The sequence below is a fragment of the Vanacampus margaritifer genome, chromosome 15 (genome assembly GCF_051991255.1).
Source record: "Vanacampus margaritifer isolate UIUO_Vmar chromosome 15, RoL_Vmar_1.0, whole genome shotgun sequence".
Classification (NCBI taxonomy): Eukaryota; Metazoa; Chordata; class Actinopteri; order Syngnathiformes; family Syngnathidae; genus Vanacampus; species Vanacampus margaritifer.
The window spans coordinates 18,992,699-19,014,872 of record NC_135446.1 but is presented as its reverse complement, the minus strand read 5'-3'; the positions used below and the strand labels follow the sequence as shown (position 1 = coordinate 19,014,872).

The 22,174-nt window shown below is 41.0% G+C and overlaps 2 protein-coding genes across 9 annotated transcripts in view; both read right to left on the bottom strand.

Moving 5' to 3' along the window:
* gnptab (N-acetylglucosamine-1-phosphate transferase subunits alpha and beta) overlaps positions 1-221 on the bottom strand; it is a 41,096-nt gene extending 40,875 nt beyond the window's left edge. For 3 of the 4 annotated variants that reach the window (XM_077545505.1, XM_077545507.1, XM_077545506.1), the window contains exon 1: positions 122-221. Coding sequence is in view for 1 of the 4 variants with exons in the window: in XM_077545508.1 (XP_077401634.1) it covers positions 122-184 (63 nt within the window). In the remaining 3 variants the exon portion in view is untranslated. The remainder of the gene's footprint in view (positions 1-121) is intronic. The other variant, XM_077545508.1, reaches the window with a different exon arrangement.
* Positions 222-2,444: 2,223 nt separating this feature from the next.
* anks1b (ankyrin repeat and sterile alpha motif domain containing 1B) overlaps positions 2,445-22,174 on the bottom strand; it is a 77,301-nt gene continuing 57,571 nt past the window's right edge. For 3 of the 5 annotated variants that reach the window (XM_077543684.1, XM_077543687.1, XM_077543688.1), the window contains 10 exons: positions 21,849-22,001; positions 11,005-11,112; positions 10,724-10,915; positions 10,533-10,658; positions 9,252-9,323; positions 9,057-9,143; positions 7,862-7,999; positions 7,563-7,733; positions 3,900-3,991; positions 2,445-3,268 (listed from right to left, as the gene is read on the bottom strand). In XM_077543684.1, coding sequence (XP_077399810.1) covers positions 3,220-3,268; positions 3,900-3,991; positions 7,563-7,733; positions 7,862-7,999; positions 9,057-9,143; positions 9,252-9,323; positions 10,533-10,658; positions 10,724-10,915; positions 11,005-11,112; positions 21,849-22,001 — 1,188 coding nt within the window. In that variant the 3' untranslated portion in view covers positions 2,445-3,219. Of the gene's footprint in view, positions 3,269-3,899; positions 3,992-6,023; positions 6,141-7,562; positions 7,734-7,861; positions 8,000-9,056; positions 9,144-9,251; positions 9,324-10,532; positions 10,659-10,723; positions 10,916-11,004; positions 11,113-21,848; positions 22,002-22,174 lie in introns of all 5 variants that reach the window. The other 2 variants (XM_077543689.1, XM_077543686.1) reach the window with 2 other exon arrangements.

Genomic DNA, 22,174 nt, shown 5'->3' with positions numbered 1-22,174 from the left:
TTTTGAAGCCATGTGAGCTTTCTGCAACTATCTGTTGTCAAATGTTATTTCACGTTTGGAGTGTTCACTTTATACTAAAGATAGATATGTTCAATATTAAGACTTCCACACATCTACTCACTGCGTCTTCACCACATGGACGGCCAGCACAGGAAGTTCTACAGGGGCAAAAATCACCCATCATCTGCCATCGGGACGTTCACCAATCACTGGAGACATTCATTGGTGCACTGTGAAGTCAAGCAGTACGTACATCAAATACATAAAGCCTATCAAAACTTTGAATATTTGTAAAACATTTTTTTTGTAAATTCTTAGTTCCCCCTAACATAGTGTTAATTTTTTGTGTTATAATAAATAATTTGTTCAGTAACTGTAATGTGATAGTTTTAATAAAAACTATTGTAAAAAGTACAAATGTCAAAAATAAAAATATAAATTTTTAATGAAGGCATCATGCAGGAATGTGTCACATTAAGGCAGCAGGAATCACAGCCGCGCTTGCATGTTGATGTCTCCCTCTTCCAACACAGGTGAGGATCGTCATCAGGACAGGCTTCTCCAGAGCTTGCTGATGAGCTGATCATTTGAATCACATCTAAAACACACAGGACTGCTACTCTGGAGGAGCAGGGTTGCCTACCCCTGAGGTTTAACCCTACCACAATGACCGTTAGTTTTTGACATTTCCTTCTTCATTGCGGTTACACAGTGGATTTGCATTCAACTTGTACCATGAGCACTTTGACACTAAAGAGGTGTCCAAAAATGGCCAAAATATTAGGTACACCCCACTTCTTTTGTGTTGGGGGTATGGAGAGAGGTGTACAAAATGACCAAATTATTAGGTGGCCCTCAGTTCTTATTTACAAGTGTACCCAACTGGGCATTTGACATATTTTTGATGGTAGCTGTCATTTGTCAGCGTCTAGCGCCCCCCTTCTGTAATTGTCAGTAATCGTCGGTTCGTTTTAGTTTACCCACACTTTCGTTCTGTCGTCACTTTGTCACCGTTACTTGAGGATGACCGAGAAAAAGGTGAGCATTAAGTATTGTCGGACCGTCCTTCAGTCCGTCACTGGTGTCAATAGTCCTTTAAGTCGAGGAGAAAAAAAGAGGACTGATACTTCCCTTTAGTCGACTTAATTCACATTCACATGAAACACAAGATTAAACTGGTTAGCATGCTAGCCGTAATAAAATAAATAGCATAAGATGGGTATGATATCACGCCAGTTTATACTATTTTTATCATCATATTATCATACACGAGCATACACACGTAGCCTATTTAGAATCATCTTCTTGACTCAAGACATTTAACAAACAAAAAACTAAGTAACAAAATATTAGCTACCTTACCTGTGTGCGCTCCAGTAGTAAACTCTGCCTCTGTTGCTCACTAGCACTCTTAGTTAACTAGTCCCAAACAGGAAGTAATTGTATGACCCAAACCTGAAGTAATAATTGACAAAAATTATTCCTGAAATAACTTCGCCCAGATTTTAATAGAACCTCACAACCATAATGTTTATATGAAAATAAATGCATATAAATAAAATATTAGATTGATACAAATATTGTATCATTTGTCATGTCACCGGCAAAGTGAAGAGACATCATTTTTCCTAATTCGTCTGGTACCGCCTCCTTAGCCAATCTTTAGATTCTACTTTAAATTTTCAAAACCTCCCTGGCGTGTTCTGTGTTTACATTGTATACAATTTTTCTACATGTTATATATGCTGTTTTTTTGTTTGTTAAAATAAAGTTAATTGTAAAAAAAAAAAGAAGCCCTTTCGGTCTATCATAATTGGGAACACGTCTCAGCAAAGATCCTTTATTGCATAGGAGTAGTCACTCTCTCACACACACATATTCAACGCAGTCCTCTTAAGTAACACACGAGAACAAACACACCACACGTCGGCACTTGACCGGGTGAGGGATTATTACAACCACGGACGGAAACTCACGTAAATAAATAAATAAATATTAGGTACACCCCGATTCTTGTGTCTTTGGGTACATAACCAGGTGACCAAAATCACCAAATTATTATTATTATTGTACTTAAATGTACCCAATGACGTGTCCAAAATGTCCAAAACGTTTTGTTTCCTTGGGCAAACACGGGCTTTTTATTCCTGGTGATTAAATTTTAAATGTCTATTTAAAGGGGACTTATTCAAATGAGTGTAGGTTTTTGCAGTAAATGTTATGAGGGAAAACATTCATTATTTGAACAGGCTTACTACAACCATCATATTCAAAAGCACTCACAACAGTCAGTTCCCAATACTTTTCTCATAAAATATAATAATAATAATAATAACATTGCTAACACTAAACAGTAATTCTCAGCAATACTATTCACATAGTACACATACACATGGCAGTCTTGAGCTGTGGAAAAAAGAGGGGAAAAAAATTCTCCAGTCTCCTTCATGGTTGTACAAGTCATATTTTATTCCATGTGTGCTTTACAGGGTTATAAATAATGGCATAAAATTACAAAAATCAGCGTGCTGGAAGCCCCAAGCCTATTTACATAAATGTCACTCCAAATACATCATCTATAGCATCATCTAGTACAAGTCTTCTTTTTGTCTTTAGCTTTTGTTTCCAGTGCCACAAACTGTCTGTTCATCTTTTACATTACAGCTATCAACAATGAGTTGGCAAAATATTTATGTACATTTTATAGCCTCAGATCCCGTACGTACAGTAGTTGAACGCAGTCCAGAGAGGAGGGACGGAGGTCCGCACAGTCACGCTTCTCTTTTGTGTGTGTGTGTGTTTTTTTTAAAGGTGGGGGCGGTCATCAGTCTCGAGCGCATAGAAAAAATAATGTGACATGAGGACGGCAGCAGATGACTATTGCACAAGATAACCAGGGTGGCGTTATAATACGCTCAGATTAAACATCGATACCAGTCTGCTCACCTTGAAAAATTAGTCAAAAATGATAATAATAATTCAAAAATAAAATAAAACTGACACATTCCCTCTTGTCCATCTCCATGGCAACCCCACCCCCCCCAAAAATATTGGAGCAAAACATTCAGTCCCCCGTGCGTGTGTATGTGTTGGTCCGGACATAGTAGTCAAGCTTAAACGCGGAACAGAGAGGGAGGGGGAGCGAGGGAGTCCATGTTTGTAGTCCTTTGAAAAGAGCGGACGTGTTACACCTGACAAGGTCCGTGTGTTTATGGCTGGCTACATTCTTTGATTTCCACAGTAAAAGACATGAGCGTCCGCCACTGCCCTGCAAAATGAGATGACATCACTTATCGAGAGCGCCCTCGGCATCACCCCGCCCCCTCCCTCAGCAAAATGGCCGCCATGCGTCTCACGAGCCACATGCTTTATAAAGAGCCCAGCGGGAAAACATTTTCGAGCTATCTGATGGACCCAAAGGAACAGAAATGGCAACAAAACCAAAAAGCGCTCCTCTGCCTGTTGCTGTCGCTATGACAACGGCCTCCCAGACAGCTAAAACACTGCTGCACCTGTCAATCAAGTTGTCAGGGGGCGGGACGCTCGGACAATTAAGAAGAATGCAGAAAGAAAGGAAAAAGAAAAAGGAAATGACTGACTGACAAACAGGAAGTGGGGGAGGAGACGACGCTGCCCCCTAGGGGTGGAAACAGAAGTGCACCGCAGCCCCTGCCTTGAAAAACAGCCCAACGTCGTCATGCAGGTGGCCTAACGGAGGAGGAGGAAGGGCTGGCGGGATGCTTTTGCTTTTGAGCCCCGCTCACGCCCCCGCCCCTCCCCACTGACCGACAACTCCGGCGCCGCCCCCATACCCGCCCCCTCCTAAGCCCGCCCTCTCGGAAAGGCACGCACACGCAGGGGTGCACAAGGCGACATGTTAAAAAATAGTGGTCTCGTACTTGGTGTTGACTCCTCTCTTGGCCTCCTGACCCGGCTCCACTATCCACGGCACGTTGGCGTGGCCCTTCTGCTCCATAGACGCCTGCTCCATCTGAACACACACACACAGAAAAGTCCAGTGTGAGAGACGCTAATACAAGCTTATCACTTTTGTTGCAAAAGGACTCATGACCTCATCTAAAATGGCCCACTGCTGCCATCTAGTGGTCAGTTGGCCATCAAGCCAATCTAAATGAACACTTTGAAATCACTTTTTATTCGATGTGACATTTTACGACCATCCCTTTTGGCAACAATGGACAGACCGAGACCCAAAAAGTGATGTTCAACAACACCGATGGATGAAACGGGAACAAACACTTCAAGCACATTCCGGCCAATCACAACGCTCGCTTTGGTTGGGATACTTCAATGTCAATTTGATGAGTATGAGGGGGATGATGGGGAGGAGGGGGTGGGGGTGGGGGTGGTGGATATCAGTGTCATTAGAGGTAACAAGGCTCATTTCCACACGTCACTGCAAACTCATGATACACACACAGAATCTTGTTGGAGGATTAGCAACACACACACACAAACAAACGCTACATCCTCATCGTCAAGGTGGTCCTTGGCGGCAGCCCAGCTCAGCCGGATGACAAAAAAGCCTCAAGAAGAAACGACTTCATTTGTGGGAAATTACAAAAGGCGGATTTAAATACAAAAACAAAACCTTTTTTTGTGGGGGGGGGGGGGGGGGGCTGTATTTTGTTCCTTGCTAAAAGTACTTTTTTGTGTGTGTCTGTAACAGGTTGTCTTGGGAAAAAAAGAAAGCCATATTTCTTACGAAAATTAGGCTTTGTCAAAGAAGAAATCTTAAATTGCATAAACTTCTGTTGTTGTTATACAAAACAATGACATTTTTGTTTGGTTTTAATTTTGGAGGATTGGTGATCCATTTTTTTTCTTCCTGTTTTTGTTTTTTAATTTTTTTTTTCTGTCATTAAAAAAATATGCCAAAAACTGGGGGGGGGGGGGGGGGAGAAATATATTCAGAAAAAGAGAACAAAAATCATTAAAACAGAAAAGCAATTCAGAAAAAAACAGGAATATTTAAAAATGGGGAAAAATATTCACAAAACAGACTATCAACTTCTGTTTTTCAGAATATTAATTAATATACGGAAAAAAGAAAAACATGATTCCAACAAACTGAAAATTTAAAAAAAATAAATAAATAAATAAATAAATATATATATATATATATATATATATATATAAAAAATTCAAAAATTGTCCCCAGTTCTTCTGTACTAATGGCCCCCCACAAAAAATCAATCAATTATATATATATATATATATATATATATATATATATATATATATATATATAATATTTAAACTTGCCAAATTAGCATATTTTCTTGAAAAGTAATATATATATATATATATATATATTTATATATTGAAAATCATTAACTTCAGTTATTACTTTCTCGATGCCTTTATAAATAATAATAATAACCACATAAAACACTACAAGGTTACAAGGTAAAGGATTTTTTTTTTAAATGAAAAAACCCGAACTTTTAAAAATTGAGGCAGGATTCTGACTTTATTCTCAGAATTCTCACTTTATAGACTTCAATCTCAGAATTCTGGTTTTAAAGTGAGAATTCTCACTTTATTCTGATTAAGGTTAGAATTTCCTCTTTAAAGTCAGAATTTTCACTTTAAAACCAGAATTTTCACTTTAAAACCAGAATTCTGAGATTAAAGTCAGAATCCTCCAAACCCTTTTTTTCCGCCCGCTTTATTCGCCCGCCCTAATTCTCTTCTGTAAACTTTGAACTTCTTCTGGAAACAAACAAAACTTTATCCGTATTTGATCACGTTTGTCCTTTAAAAACCTTTTTCCGTTGAAAAGATGCAACCTTGGCATAAGCTTTCAAGTGAACAGGAAGTCATCCACTTCTGACTGAGGGATGGCGGGAAGGGGGCGATGGGGGGTTGGGGGTGGGGTTTTGTTGAGCCACACAAGCGATACGGCGGCACTCAGGTGCAACGCCGCCGTTGGCCTCCCAAGCAAAACGCACAAAATCAAGCGAGAGACGAACGGGAAGGAAAGGAAAAGTGAGAAGGACCTGCGACGGAGCGAGATGGAAGAGTCGGGAGGGAGGAAGAGGAGGAGGGTGGAGAGGAGGCCGGTGGGGGGTGTAAGTGTGGCCCAGTGACCAGCGGCCCGAGGGGGACATGATGACCTGTACAGGGGGCATACAGAGGTCACACAGAGGTCACACAGAGGTCAAAGGCCGCCCAGAGGAGATGCGGGAGCGCACACACACACGCATGCGTGAGGACATCGACGACGCAATGATGGCAAACAGGGTCCTCGGAGATGGCGGGCTCGTGACGTGAACGGCGCTGCAGCACGCACACACACACACACACACACACACACACGCGCGCGCACACGTGGAAATGAAGGCTTAGTGGCATGTAACAGTGGCGCATTCAGCAGATGTGGCTTCGCACGCACACGTCGCCGTCAAATCAGTGGACGGAATCGCAACCTGCGTACGGCTCGATTCAAATACATTTCAAGTACAAAAGTATTCGGACATGTTCAGGAAGTAAAAATGCTTAGCTCATTCACTCCCAGCCATTTTCACTGAAGCAACCCCCTTCGCTCCCGGCTGTTTTACTGGATTTGGACTGATTTTGCAAGGTCCACAAAATAGAACCTACTTAAAGAAAGATTAGAGTCTATTCTTTCATCAGGAAAAAAAAATATTTGTATCCGTTTCTGTTTTGCAGCAATTAGCATTAGCATATAGCTAAGTTTCATCATTATTCACAAATCCGTTTAGAACTGTGGGTAGATCAGCTTTTTTCAACATGGCCCTGGTTGATCTCTTATCTCTTTGACTGCCAGACGTTTTCAGAAACGGGTTGTCGCCAGTGCCAGCCGATTTAAGCATTTTTGACTGATCTTTCAAGGTCCACAGAAAATTATGTGTTTGGACTATGGAAACACACATACTACCAAATGAAAGATTGGACTCTCATCTTTCATCAGAAAAAAAAATTTGTTTCTACCTTATTCCGTTTTTCAGTAATCAACAATAGAAAATGGTTAGCTTCACCTCGGTTTTGAAAAAACGTCTTTTAACGTCTTTGGCACTCCTCCATAGGATTTTACTAAACGTTATTTAACGTTTTTGGCAGTCAAAGAGTTAAAGTCTGCTGCCACCTGCTGACCGTTTTGGTAATTACTACCATTGCTGGGAGGGGGGCTTTCTAAACAAAATACCTTCCTTGAAAGAAAAATAGATTTCTTTTTTTTCTTGTAAATTCATGACCTTATTCACCAGTAAAGCTTTTTTGTATATAACTAACCAATTTGGGAGTTTGGAAAGCATATTTACCAAATTCTTCCACACCAACTCATTCAAAGTTTTAACCAGGAAAACTACCTTCTGCAAACAAATGTCTCTTTTAACACACACGCGCACGCACACACACAGTGAGGATAGCTCATCAATCAGCCCAGCAGCAGGACGGACGGACGGACGGACGGACGGACGGCCACACCGGACGGTCACCACGGCGTCAGCTCGTAAGCGCAGCGAGTGCCCGCGAGATGGCGAGCGGCGTTCGAGCGGGCTGGCGGGCGGGCTTACGGATTTCCGGATGTTGACGCCGCGCGGCTTGGGCACGGGTTTGCCGGGCTTGCTGTCGAAGCTCTCGGGCAGCGTGGACGAGCCGTGGCCGCTCTTGCGCGCCTGCAGGGCCAGCTGGTACGCCACCTCGAAGGCCTGGCCCAGCGTCAGGATGATCTCGTACGCCAGGTTCTGCCACGGGAGACGAGGCGGCAATAGTGTTAGCGTCACAGATTCGACAGTGATTGTTTTTTTCCTCCGATCAATCGGCCAATAATCGGATGATTTTTTTTTTGTTTGTCTTTTCCCAGCGCACGTACCACGTCGAAAGCGGTGAAGACGTGGCAGTAGTGGTGGCTGGACTTGAGGTCTTTGGTGATGTAGGCGAAGGTGGACAGGTCCTCGGGATCCTGAGCGGCGCACGAGATGTTGCGGATCTCGTGCTCGGCGATGATGTTCTGCGCACACAAAGCGCAGCGGCGTGTTGTTATTCCGCGTCTGTCTCCGGCGAGACGCAAAACAAACGCCATTTATTATTCAGCGCGTATTTCATGCAGCGTTCTGCTTTGGGAGCTTTTGTCCTGCGGTGATGGCAACAAGAAGAAGAAGAAGAAGACGACTAAAATGGAGGATGCGTGGCGCCATCACACTTGATTTCATTTGGTTGGTTTAGATTGTCTAATTCAAAAAAGCGACAATCGTATTTATGCATATAAAAGATGTATATAACTGATAAAATAATAAATCAAATAAAGGCTACTTTTTCTGCCGAAGAACATGGATACATTAAAACAGTGTAGAAATAAATAACACAAAATGTAACTTTCCATATTTTTCATGCAATGAAAGGACTGAAAAAAATAAAATACAATTTCCAGCCAGTTTTTCACCCCAAAAAAATCTTAATTTGCCAGTGAGAGATATTATAATTCCAAAAAAAAAACATGAGATTGAAAATTAAATTAAATTAATATTATGAATTTAATTAAATAAGTACAATAAAAATAAACTTTGGAAATAATTGTCATTAATTTGCCTATAAGCAATGCAAGTATTATGAAAAACAAAGAAAAAAATAATAACATCAATAAAAATACGTTTAAAATAAAAATTGAAAATGAAAATTATACATTCAAATTGAAAAATAAATTAAAACAATAAAATTAAATGCAATTAAAATTCTCAGTGGACAATGACAAGATTATGATAAAACACTTATAAATAAAATAAAATGAAGTATCATTTCGACCGCTTTTTCTTTTTCCATAGTGAATGATGCCAGAATTAGAAAAATAACTATTGAATTACAAATAAAACTATTGAATATGTAAAAAATTTATAAAATTATAAAATTAAATATGTCAACTTTGTGCCAATTTCTCAGCAAACAGTCCGAAGATTATGAAAAAAAAACTATTTAAAATAAAATAATATAAAAAAAAAAATGAAAATAAATAAATAAAAAATAATAAAATAGATAACAAAAAAATAGACAAGAAAAAAAGTTCTTGTTACCTTATTGGTGGCGTCGATGAACTTGACTCCCTTGTAGGACACGGAGAGGATGATGGTGGGCACCTTCTTCATCTGCTCCGTCGACTTCTTGGAGGTCGCCAACAGAGTGTGAAACAAGCGGAAACAAATCATTTCCACGACATGACAACGGACGGACGCAACGACTGCGTGAATGTCGGCCGTGCGCGTTCGTACCCTCATCTTGGCGCAGGCGTCGTGCGTGGACTCGGTGCCCCTCAGCTCCTTCACCAGCATGGAGCCCAGGTACTGCACGCACACACATCAAACCCCCCGACAAATTGACGTCTAATCCAGACCAGATGGTTTGTCACATTTGAGAGCAAGATTAAAAGCTTACATTTTTTTCATCAATTTTTGCGAGACATTTAATCCATTTAGGCTGCCGCGTCCTCAATTCAAATCTGTCCACTTGATGGAACAAGACAAGTTTGGAGTGTTTTTGTGCGTCAACAGAAAAGTAGGGAAGGTTTTATAAATTGTAATTTACTGATATTCCTGTGTTGACTGTGTGCCTTTAAGAGGTGTGGCCAAATTGGCAAAGGTGTATATTGACTTTGGTAAATTTTGGGATTATTTGTATTTATCAGAGTACCGGTAGTGTTAGCGTACTTGTTACTTTTACTTGAGTATTTTCATGAAGACAAAAAGCTACATTTACTTTATTACATTGAGCTACATTTCATGTTCATTTTTAATCGATCGATTATTGTTTGCTATTTGTTTTTGATTTGTCAGAAAGGCTTGTACCTCGGGAACTGTCACAGGATTCGGGTTAACCAATCCAAGGCAATTATTAAATTGTGATTGTTATTGTTCATTTCGGAAGATTTAATTGTTTTAATTTTGTGATTTTGCACATCCTTATTTTACATTTTTTATGATTTTTTTTTTTTTTAAATGTCAAGTTACTCACTACTTTTTTCACTAATCACTTACTCTTACTCAAGTAATTATTTGGGAGGATACTTTTCACTTTTATCTATTCTAGCTAACTCTGCTAGTGAGTGACATCATGATCTTAATTTGGTATTATTTTTTTTATTTGTGTTTTTGACATCCAATAATGGGCTGAAAGTGCAACGGCGACTGCGGCTCATCTTGCCCACACGTGAGGGCATCACTGCACTGACAGTGAACGCACCGCCATCGCGAATACCGGGTTTAAAAACTAATTTCTTCTGGCTCTAGTCTATTTCGGGTGTAATTCCACTGTTGACCACAAGATGGCAATTTAGTTTGAGACTAATTTAAAAGAAGAACAAAAACAGGAACTATTTCATCATTTGTTGATGGTTAATCTCTTTAATCCTGCTTTTTATGCCTACAGAAATCGACGTCTATGCGTTTATTTTATAACGTAAATCTTTGGGCCTGATTATTGATCAGTATATTGCAAAATAATAAATGCTATATTATTTGGAATGAGGGTTAGGGGTCCGAGATAAGGGGACTCACGTAAGCTTCGTAGTCGCACGACTGAAAGATGAGCTTCTCGGGGTGGTGCTGCCAGTACTGAACGGGTGTTGACGAGGTGGCCTCGTTAGGCGGACGCAACGTGATGGGCTCGCACCACTCGCCCGCCTGCAAACGACAGCCAATCAGACATCGGCGCGGCACACATTGGACTGGCGCCTCCAGTCACCCACCATGCTGACTTGCGCCATCTGCCGCTCCAGTTTGGATCGCGGCACGTCGTCGAAGTAGTTGTCGTTGCTGCGCTGGCGCCGTCGCGCGTCTGCCTGCATGATGAGGTGCTGCACGTCCAGGGAGCCGCCCGGGACCCCCGCCGCGTACGCCGCCGGGCTGAGCTGGGGGGGAGTGTGGTTGCCGCCGGGCTCCTGCGCACAAAGCCGACAGGCGTTCGGGTCGGGTCGGGTTGGGACCGCCGGGTAGGGGAAGGCTTCTGTCGGGACCCGGACGCACTCACCCGGAGGGAGACGGCCCGCGGGGGTTTCTGTGGGGTGTCCTCGTGGAGTCGGTCCCCCAATGAGGCCAAGATCCGTTTGCGGTGCCCAATCAGATTAATCTTCAGAACCTGAATGGAGAGAATCACAGTAAATACTTGAAATAATCACAATACATTTATATATATTCTAAAATAGATGAATAAATACATAAATAAATAAATACATACATCCATATATACATAAAAAAATACATCAATAAAAAAATAAACAACGTATTAATTAATAAACAAATAAATAAAAAGGGTAGGCTAAATTGACTTTTTGTTGTGATTGTGTCTTAAGAGCTTTTCCCCCCGAAATTCTAATTGTATTTATTTTATTTTTATTTTTTTTTATTTGGTTAATAATTAATCCAAAAATCTTTAATTCGATTTTATTATTGATAGTTGTTTTTACTTTAGAAATAAAATTCGTAATTATTTTTCCCCCAGATATCTTGTAATGGAAAATGTATTTATTTATTATAATTTTTAATTATATTATTTTATTATATATATATATATATATATTTTTTAATATATTACTTGTTTTCAGATTATTTATAAAGATAAATTTCTCCAAATGCTGAATTTGAACTTTTTATTTCATTGCATTAAAAAAAAAAGAATTATTCTTAAATGTTTTATTTAAAAGTTTTGTTATTCGTGTATGTGTGTGTGTGTGTGTGTTTTAAAATAAATTTAACAAATAATGTATCCAAAAGATTATTATAACATTTTAGTTTCTATTATCATTGGTAATTTTTTAAAATGTTTATTTTTCTCCAAATTTCCATTTCTTCTATCAAATGTAATTTATTTAACTTTTGTACATATGACACATTTCATGACTTGTATTCATGATCATTTTTATTGAGCGCAATATTTTGTGTACACTTCGATGATTTTCCATCTGACAAAAGCCACTTTTGATGTCATTTGCACGATGTTTTGCATTTGTCAAGTTAAACACTACGAGGGTCTCGTCAGACCGTCTTCATCATCGAGGCTTGAAGGCAGCGCGATGCAAATGAGCAGCGAGTAAATCAAAGCATTCCACATTTGGAGTTGCATAATGTTGTCTCCAGTGGAAGCGCTAACCGCTAACCTTGCCGCACTCTGACTGCATGTTGTCGTCATTTCTGGCGCTTAATGAATGAATCATCTGACGGCGCGCGACCATCAAACGCACGCTGTGCTGTTTTCGTGCTGATTACACCCAACGTGCATACAAACACACACACACACTTGGACGCCATTAAAAGGCTGCATTGTTCCCGCGGTCACCAGGCGTCCTCTGACTGTGCCAGTTACCACTTTTTTTTCTTGAAAAAAAAAAAAAAAAGACCAGCGGGAACACGACGGCCTTCGGCGGGGACGTTTGCACCTTGGCGCACCAGCTGGTGCGACTAACCTCTGTGTGATGTGTGCGTGGTGTGTCTGCATGTGTGTGCGTTTGTGGTAATTAGCTTCAATGCGAGGCCTTGCCGCCAGCGTAATGATTCTCCCAAAAGGCCTGAGTCACAGACACACATGCACACACACACACACGGGCGCTTCAATCGCGTCGCGGTCTGATTTGAGAACCTTGTATGTCCAATTACTGAGTTATTTATGTAAAAAGCAGATTTATCAAAAGCAGTGGAATGTACCTAAAATGGTCGCTTCAAACCAAAATGGCAGACTTTCTATGTCTTTTCAATCACGGTTCCTTGAGAGTTGTTTTGTGGGTTTACAGCCTTAAACATTTCTTGACAATAACATGTTATATGTGACCTCACTAGTCTTAACATGACATTCTGATTAATATAACATTTGTGGAAAATGAGTTATGAAGCAAAAGTCAGCTGTTTTTATCCATCTCAGCGGGCGGCCATTTTGCCACTTGCTGTCGACTAAAGATGACGTCAATGTTGGTCAGGGCTCAGGTAACAACCAGTTACAGCTCAGCTTCAGAAAACAGGTGAGCTGTGATTGGTCGCTTGCCTGAGCAAATGTGATGTCATCTTCAGTCGACAACAAATGGCAAAATGGCCGCTGCTTAACTCTTTGACTGCCAAAAACGTTAAATAACGTTTCGTAAAATCCTATGGAGGAGTGCCAAAGACGTTAAAATACGTTTTTTTTCAAAACAGGTGAAACTAACCATTTTCTATTGTTGATTACTCAAAAACGGAATAAGGTAGAAACAAACTTTTTTTTTCTGATGGAAGATGAGAGTCCAATCTTGTTTTGGCAGTATGTGTGTTTCCATAGTCCAAACACATAATTTTCTATGGACCTTGAAAGATCAGTCAAAATGTTTAAAATCGGCTGGCACCCACGGCATCCCTTTTTCTGAAAACGTCTGGCAGTCAAAGAGTTAACTCATATTCCACTAACACAATATCACCCAGAATACCATATTAAGACTAGTGGGGCTGCATAGAACATGTTATTGTCTTTTTTTTTGGGGGGGGGGGGGGAGACTTCTCCTCAAAATGGCAGACTTCCTTGTCTTGTCATAAATGGCTTCTTGAGACTTTTTTGTGGGTCTACTCACATGTTCACCAAATTTCATATTGCTCAGTCAACTTAGCTTCAGGGGCTGAATTTTCAAGATGGTTCGTTGAGCAAGTGAATGTCTGCTTTAAAAGAATATTGGAGACTTCCTGTGTCTTTTCACTTTTTTACTAGAGTTTTTTTGTGGTTTTACTCATGATAGACACACGTACCAAATTCCATGCTGCTAAGTCAAACTGGCTTTTGGGGCTTAACTTTCCAAACGGTAGTACATGCTCAAGTCTCAAGAACAACGCTTCAGAGATGCGGCAGTCATAAGAACACCATCTATTTAAGTACAGCAGACCTCGAGCAGAAGTTCACCTGTTGCCATGGCAACACAGAGCCGCATCAGCACACACGCGCACAACTCATACACATCCAGGGACGCGTAAAGCAGCTGATTTTGGAGGGTAGGAATCCGAGGTTGTCATCACCGTATGGACCAAGGAGGCAACGGTGGCGCCGCACCGTTTGCATGTAAACGACCTCTGCCGCACGCAGCCACAACCCAGAACCAGTCGGCGCCGAGTCGCCCGACGCCATCCCGCACGGGCGCCGCTGTCCGTTTTTGATGTCGTTAGCGAGCAGATTTTCCGTCTCCGCTTCTCCAGCCGTCGCGCTAATCTCGTTAGCGCCGCCGTTAGCGCAGATGGGAGCGGCCTTGATCAACGGATTAAGGCGACGCAAATAAAGAAAGCTCACAGAGAGGCTGTCGACGAGCCGGGTTGCCAGAGACGCAAATTAATTGGAAAGAATTCTCAACGCATCGCAGCGTGTTAAATCCACAGAAAACGGCCTCATCCACTTTTGTGGACTCAATAGCCTCTTGATGAATGTGATGTCATGACCTCGATGAGATCGTGCATCGACTCCGTCAGAATCGATCCCGGTGGGTCAGAGAGTCACCGGCGTCAGGTTACAAGCCAATGGACTCGACTGGAGATCCTATTGATCCACGCTAGCCTCAGTGTCATCTTGGGACAAAAAACACTTCATCTCAAGTTCTCAAAACATGTCAACAAATAATAGTAACAATATTCACAGTTATATTAATATTACTAAAATGAACTGCATTTGTTGTATGGAATAAGATTCATATTGACACTGCTTGAGTGTATATTTGAAACTATAATATTGCATTTTGGTACTTTAAGTTAATCAATTTCATTTTACGACTGTTGAACTCGTCTTTGCACCTGAGCCGCCAGCACTGGGCTAATGTGTGTGTGTAATGGATCATTAGTATCGACTGGCCCGTAATTCCTTACCCACCCCCCAACCACCACCCACACACACACATTTGTGATGGAGGGGTTGTATATCTTGGTGGGGGGGGGGGGGTCTACTACTGGACGGTAACCACAGACCAACTGGTTGCCTAGCAACCAGCACGAGCCACCAAAGAAGAGGGGCGGGGGGGGTGTTGCAATGTGTTGGAAGTGATAAAACAGTACAGTAGCCAATGGGCCGGCTCTGCGAGGGCGGGCGGCCAATAGCAGAGAGGCATGAAGAGGCCCGCCTACACGGAGACAGATGCATCTCCATTAATAGCAGGAGGAGTGGAACTAGACTGTGTGTGTGTGTGTGTGTGTGTGTGTGTTAAATGCTGCAGGATCAACATGAAAACGAGATCCCCTCACTGCTCTCACACATACACACACGCTACGATGAGAGTTGATGCTATTTTTTGGGTTACTAAAATACTTCAGAGGGTAAAGATGAAGCGTGTTTCATAATGCAGAGCATCAGCGCGCGCGCGCGCACACACGCACAGGCGTTAAAAGTCTAAAGTAGTAGGCAATAAATACCTCACACACTGTATGTAACCAACTATATGCATATTAATACACACTAGGTGGTATATGTCCATATTGACTCCAGTGGGAGGCTAAATGTCTCCCAAGTATAAAAAAAATATAAATAAATACGTATAGTATTCCGCAGTAATAATGTCGGTCCAAGTGTCTAAAGATAGATCAAGCCAAAAGGCGAGCCGAGCCGTCGTAGGCCTTCTAGTGTTGCTTATTCCAGACGTCACGCAAATGGGTCACACGCCGAGAACGCCACGCTGCTCACGTCAACATGATTTATGCTCTCTAAGTTCCTCCAGTGTCGTAGCATCCAAAGAAGCTGAACAATTTTTTAGCTAAATGCGGATGCTCCGAATTTCCATCACGCCATCGGATCACGTTGTATTCCGTTAGTGGTTTCAACGGACCAAAATATATACACTGCCCCGACAAAACCCATGCCTAAAGCGGGTTAGCCTGACTGTTAGCAGCAATGCTAATGGCAACAGCTTAGAAACGTGCTGGTTTTTGTAGTAGGCTAGGTTAACAACCAGAATATACTCCACTTGATAATTAATGGTTACAGTGAACTAACCAGACTTGTAGCATGCTAACATTAGCGGCTAAGAAAGTAGCCAGACGTTTTTTTTTGTTTTTTGAGACACCAGCAACGAGTTTACTCGGCTAGATTAGTCACGTCATAATGTTGCTGCTTTAACTGACCAGAAACAAAGGGTTAAAATGGGCTAGCCTGACTAGTAGCGGTAATGCTAACACTAGTAACCAAAGGAGTAGCCACTTCAACACTCGAAACATACAAATCTGTTCTAGTGCTAAGCTAGGTTAGCCTTCGTGTTCCAATAGTGGTTTAACAAACCACAAATCAATAGGATGAGATGGAGCAGCAATGCTAATGCTAGCAATTGAGAAACTGAAACCAAAACGTTGACAAACAGAAGCGATGTTTCTTATTGAACGGAAATAAAAATAATTTTAATTTAAAAATAAAGGTGACGAGTTGACGCTATCACTAAGAGCATCTTAGGTGCCAACAATTTTTCTACCTCAATCTTTTAGCCACACTATCGCTAGACGTTTTCTCGAGTTGCACTGCAGCCTGATTTAGAGCAACAACAAAAAAAAGAAGAAACTGAAGAAAAATCACTACAAAAGCTATCCAAATCCATAACAAGGCTGTTTGTGAACTGATGAATAATGCATGAACTGGGTCAAAATCTTTTTATTTGTGATTCTGGAATTGAGTTTCTAATGCATTTGGAGTAGAGTACTGCTCTGTTGGTGGTTTATCATATCTTTTTTTTTTTTTTTTTTTTTTGGTGGTTTATCATATCTAACGATGCCAGTGACGTGCAGTGACAGGTAGAACAATTAAATGCTATTGTACACTAAAAAAAAAATCCCACTTGAAAAACAATTCCACTAACACACACAGTCAGAAAATGTAATTCAATGATTATTTTTGCATGCCAGTAGAGGGAGCTAACGTACCACACTTGGAGAATCACTGTGCTAAATGGGAAAATCGACATAATTCACATAAACATATGAATTAATTGAGATGAATCCCTGTCGGGCAAAAAAAACATTTTATATCTATATAAAATATATATTGTCGTTTTTACACATTATCAACCAATTTCAAGTATAGAAAAATTCTTGCCTGAGAAGTGTTCAAACCTGACGTCTTCCCTCTCTGTGTGGGAGCTGTGCGCTATTTCATCACATCAAGATTGGAAGTCTGGATGTTATTAGGCAATAAGTGAAAATTGTTCGAGCCATTTGAGAAAGTCGATTTATTTTTTTTCTTTTGAATCACACAAGATGATGTAACCTCAATTGTTTGCTTTTGTGAAAAAATACTTTTTGTCTCGTTGGGGGTGGGGGGGAGGCGACGTGATCGACCATTTTAATCAATGACGTGATAAATTACCGATGTGTTAGCAAAGTAGCGATTTTGGGAATGTGAGGATTTGGCTCGACATTTTTGTTTCTGTTGTAAGATTTTTCAGAAGTCAATTATAAGCCTTGACCAAATAAAGGCCGGGAAGCACACGTCGACCAAAACCAAAACCAACGGCTAAAGTAGGCTAGCTTGACAATAGCGTTAGTTTGAGCGTCATTATCTCACTCCACATTTTTCATAGTCTGACGGATAGTTCCAATATTTGTAATTTTTAATTTTTTTTTTTTTTTTTTTTTACTGCTGCTGTGAAAAGTTTGACATGCGTTGGCCGTCTGTCAAAGTTCACACAAGGACAACCGGTCTTACGCCTCCAGTCCAGGAAGTTCCGGAGGCCGTCCGTAAAAACAAAACACGTGTTGCCAGAGAGAGCAAGCGATGTCCGGACACACTGAACTCCTTCTCTCGACCACTACGGCCCTCGCTACCACCCCCCCCCCCCCCACACCTCACTCCACTCCCCCATTTACACACGATCATCGTAGTCAGCAGTCACGATAAAGACGCTCCAAACAACAACAGCCTACAAACACAACGGCGCTCACCTTCCCCGAAGAAAACTTAAACGTCAAGATGTCGTCCTGGCAGATTTGTCCGCTTGCACTTTGTTCTCCTGAACGGCGTCGCCTCTCCCTCTCGTTCGGCAGCTCCTCTTCTTCTTAGCTTGCGGCAGCTCGGCTGCATGTCTCTGCCTGATCTCTCTCTCTCTCTCTCTCTCGCTCCCGCTCTCTCTACCCTCCTCCTCCTCTTCCTCTCCATCTCATCACTATGGCGACGCGGGCCAGGCGCTCGTATGGCGTCCGTCGGCTTACTACGACGCAACGTGATTCACGATCGCCTCGTAGCGGGGAAGGGGGAAAATCAATGCGGCAGGGTGATTGAAACGGGAAAAGCGTGCCTTGAAGGAGGTAACAAAAAAAAAAAAGACGTTTGAGTCACTACTTGCGCAAGTGACATTCATTCCTACTTTTAACATGAAAGAAGAAGGTATGTGTCACATGTGCGTCATGTAGCTTTATACTGTTCAAAAGATGTGAAGATAATAGATGTATCGGAAAATCTGGTCTCAGTCCTGTCTCATCTCGCTTCACGATCCAGAAGCGAACTAACGTTACATTCGGTACATCCGGTCGCAACACGTTTTTTTTTCTTTTTAAATATATTTTTAATAAAATTTCTTGAAAACTTCTTGGGTGGTGTCCAGTTTACTTGGGGGGGGGGGGCTGCCCAAGTATTAACACGGTGTGGGAAACACTGGAACTCTGAACTACATTTACAATATAATATGTACTTACCAGTACGGCGACTACCGATACCAGGTCTTATTTTAACTCATTCACTGCCATTGACGGCTATAGACGTCAAAAATTCATTTGAACTATTTCTATTAGTTTAACATTTTTTCCCCACTTTTGTTAACAAGAGTATGAAAACCTAGGGGGAAAAATGTTGTACATTTAGACCAGGTATAAAATTTGAGATTAATCGTGAGTTAACTATTGAAGTCATGTGATAAATTACAATAAAAAAATGGAATCGCATGACGGCCTAATTTTTAATTATCTTTTTTTTTAATTTTTTTTAAATCTTTTTTCAAAAAAAGAAAAGATTAGGTCGTCAGGCGATTAAAAGTTTTAATTGTAATTAATCGCATGACTTCAATAGTTAACTCATGATTAATCACAAATTTAAAAAAAAATCTGTTCTAAATGTACAATAAAAACCTTTTTTTCCAGGTTTTCATACTCTTGTTAAAGTGGAATTTTTGACGTCTGAAGCCGTCAATGGCAGTGAATGAGTTAAAATAAGACCTGGTATCGGTAGTCGCCCATCATAGTCAAGATGATACTACATTTGCCTCATTTTGAGCCAGGAAAAACCTGACTGACGATTACGTAACAAGTAACATGCTAAAATGAAATGTGTCGTAATTATATCACATTAAATAATACGGTAAATAAATGACGAGTCGGTGCAACAATATCAACATTTGATCCAGTTGCATTGATAACAGAAGGATGGAGTCCATGCAAAAGGAAAAAGTGGTGGTTTGATGGCAGTGTACACCACAACGGGTTCGCGTAGTGTACGGTTTGATCCCGCCGTCTATATTTAAGGCCCGGAACCATCTGGCAGCGGGACGCCGCACAATCTGTCCGCTTGGAGTCCTGACAGAAAAGGTGATAAGCGCACACACGCTGCTCGCCATCACTGGCAGCGGGCCACCCTGCGTCGTGCAGGTACACACGCACACGCACGCACACACACACACACACGCGCTTAGACCAGTACACTTCAATGAACTGCTATCGTACCATATCCCGCGTCACTACGGCAACCAGCAGTCGCCATGGCAACAGGCTAGCGCCCGGCGCCAGAGAGGAAGACAGTCCTGGCTTTACTTGTTTGCATATTTGCACACGCACGCACTTTTGTCAAAAAAGTGTGACGGGAATGCGCCGGACAAGTCGGGCCTTGTTTGTGACGAACACGCACGTACACACAAAGCAGAACAGGCTTTCACATGCCAAGAAGCGGAAGAATCCCACTCTAACCTAACAGGGACCTAAAATGGCCGTTTTGTACTTCCTAACTGCACTCCATTCCAAAATAAAACCACTGCTCTTATTTTGAAGGGATGTGCACCTTCAACAAACGTCCACAAGGTGGTGCTGCTCACTTAAGTCATCTGTGTATGTGCACTAATAATATGTACACTGTAAAAAAACTATTAACCCACCATGAATGTTTGTTAAAAGTGGCCAAATGTGACCTTGAAGTGGGACCCAGATTAGGTCGTCGCCTACATGCAACTTCCTGTCTTCACTCCACTCCAAAACGAAAGCAAATCTTAAATTAAGTCTCCTGAGCGCCAAAAATGTGACAGGTGAGCAGCGCCATCTTGTGGACGTTACTGGACTGCAGCCACCACTTTCCTTTGGAATTAAACCATCACTTCCTGCTCCTACTGAAAAGCTGGAGAATCCATCTAAGTAATGACTTATTTTGCGTGCTTGTACACCCTCTAGTGGCAGTTTACTGCACTACAAATTCACTTGATCCTGTTAAAGCATTTAAAAATATTAAGGCCAATTAAAAAAAAAAAAAGAAACACTATCATTATGTAAGTTCCTTTTGGACCAAACAGTAGTATATATTTATAATAGTATATATTTATAATAATATATATTTATAATAGTATATATTTATAATTATATATATATATATATATATATATATTTTTTTTTTTTTAATGTTGGCAAAAACTTGAAGTTGGAGTACAACTTGTGCACTGTGCAGTAGGACAATATCTTTTTTTGTGGGACAAAACAAGAAAATGTTTACACATTTAAAAATATTAAGACCACTTAAAAAATAGAAACACTATAATTATGTAAGTTCCTTTTGGACCAATTTATAATGATATATATTTATAAAAATTATTCATTTATTTATTTATGTTGGCAAAACTTGGAAGTTGCACTGCATGTGCACTGTGCAGTCATTTATTTTTTTGGTACAAAAAATATTTAAATGAAACACTATAATTATACACAAGTTCCTTTTGGATGAAACAACATTTATTAAAATAGTTACTTAATTTTTTATTTTTTTTTTAAAGGTGCGAATGTGTAAATTTAAACAACAACAAAAATAGTATTAATAATCCTTTTTTTTACGATTATGCTGATTTTGTAATTGTGGAGTGTAATAATTGAAATTGAATTTCAATTAATTGAACAGCCTAAAAATATATATATATATATATATATATATATATATATATACACAGGGTGTACATAAAGTCTCTTTACCATTTCAAAAAATTATTAAAAATGCAATTGATTAGATATTTTATTCATATCCGATTTTGTTTCAATAAACCATGAGACACATTGCGCCTTCTCTTGAGGGTGATAAAAAAACTTTAATAAACACTGAATACAATAGAACAAATTTGAATAAAATATCTAATCAATTTAATTTTTAATATTTTTTTTTAAATGGTAAAGAGACTTCATGGACACCCTGTAGATATATATCTGGCAGACTCCCATGACGTGCCAAAGACTTATGTAAATCCACGCGTGCCCTCGACGTATACGTAGAGTGTCAGTATTCCTTCGCACTCTCTGCGTGTCACATATGCATCCCACAGATGCGCGCGCACGCACACACATGCGCGCGCACGCACACACAGCACGTGGGCGGCATCCCTGACGCTCTGAAGCATCTTGCGGCCCACATGCTTATATAACGAGGCTCTCTGCACCTCCTCCAGCTGATCACTTCATCAGCGCTGCCTCCACTGGGGAGGAAATGCAGCGGCAGCAGCAAGCAGAACAGACGACCCCCCCCCCCCCACCCCGATGGAATGTTACACGCATTCCAGAAGCACATAAACACACAAGAACAGCAGGTGTGATAATTAGACACCCAAGCGCATCCGATAGTGAGTCGTGAACATTTCATCGATTCGAAGGCGTTTTGGAAAGACAGTTCGGACTCACGTTGATGAGCTCAATCTCCCAGATCTTCTTGACCAGCTCCATGGACGTGTAGCCGTTGACCAGGAAGGACTTTGTGTAGTCGCCCAGCTCCAGGGACTCCAGCCACTCGGCCACCGACGTCGGGTTGTTGCCGTCGTAGCCGATTGGCCTCACCTGCCACCAAAGAGACACTTTTCAAAAGTTTGATCGTCACATGTGGCGGTAAGTTCCTCAGTGGCTGTGAGAAAGGAACTGCTGACTGCAGTAAAGTGCTGCTATAAAATCTGCTTATCCCAAAACTCGACACTTGTCTACTACTTCATTGGAGGGCACTTAAGGCCTAAAGT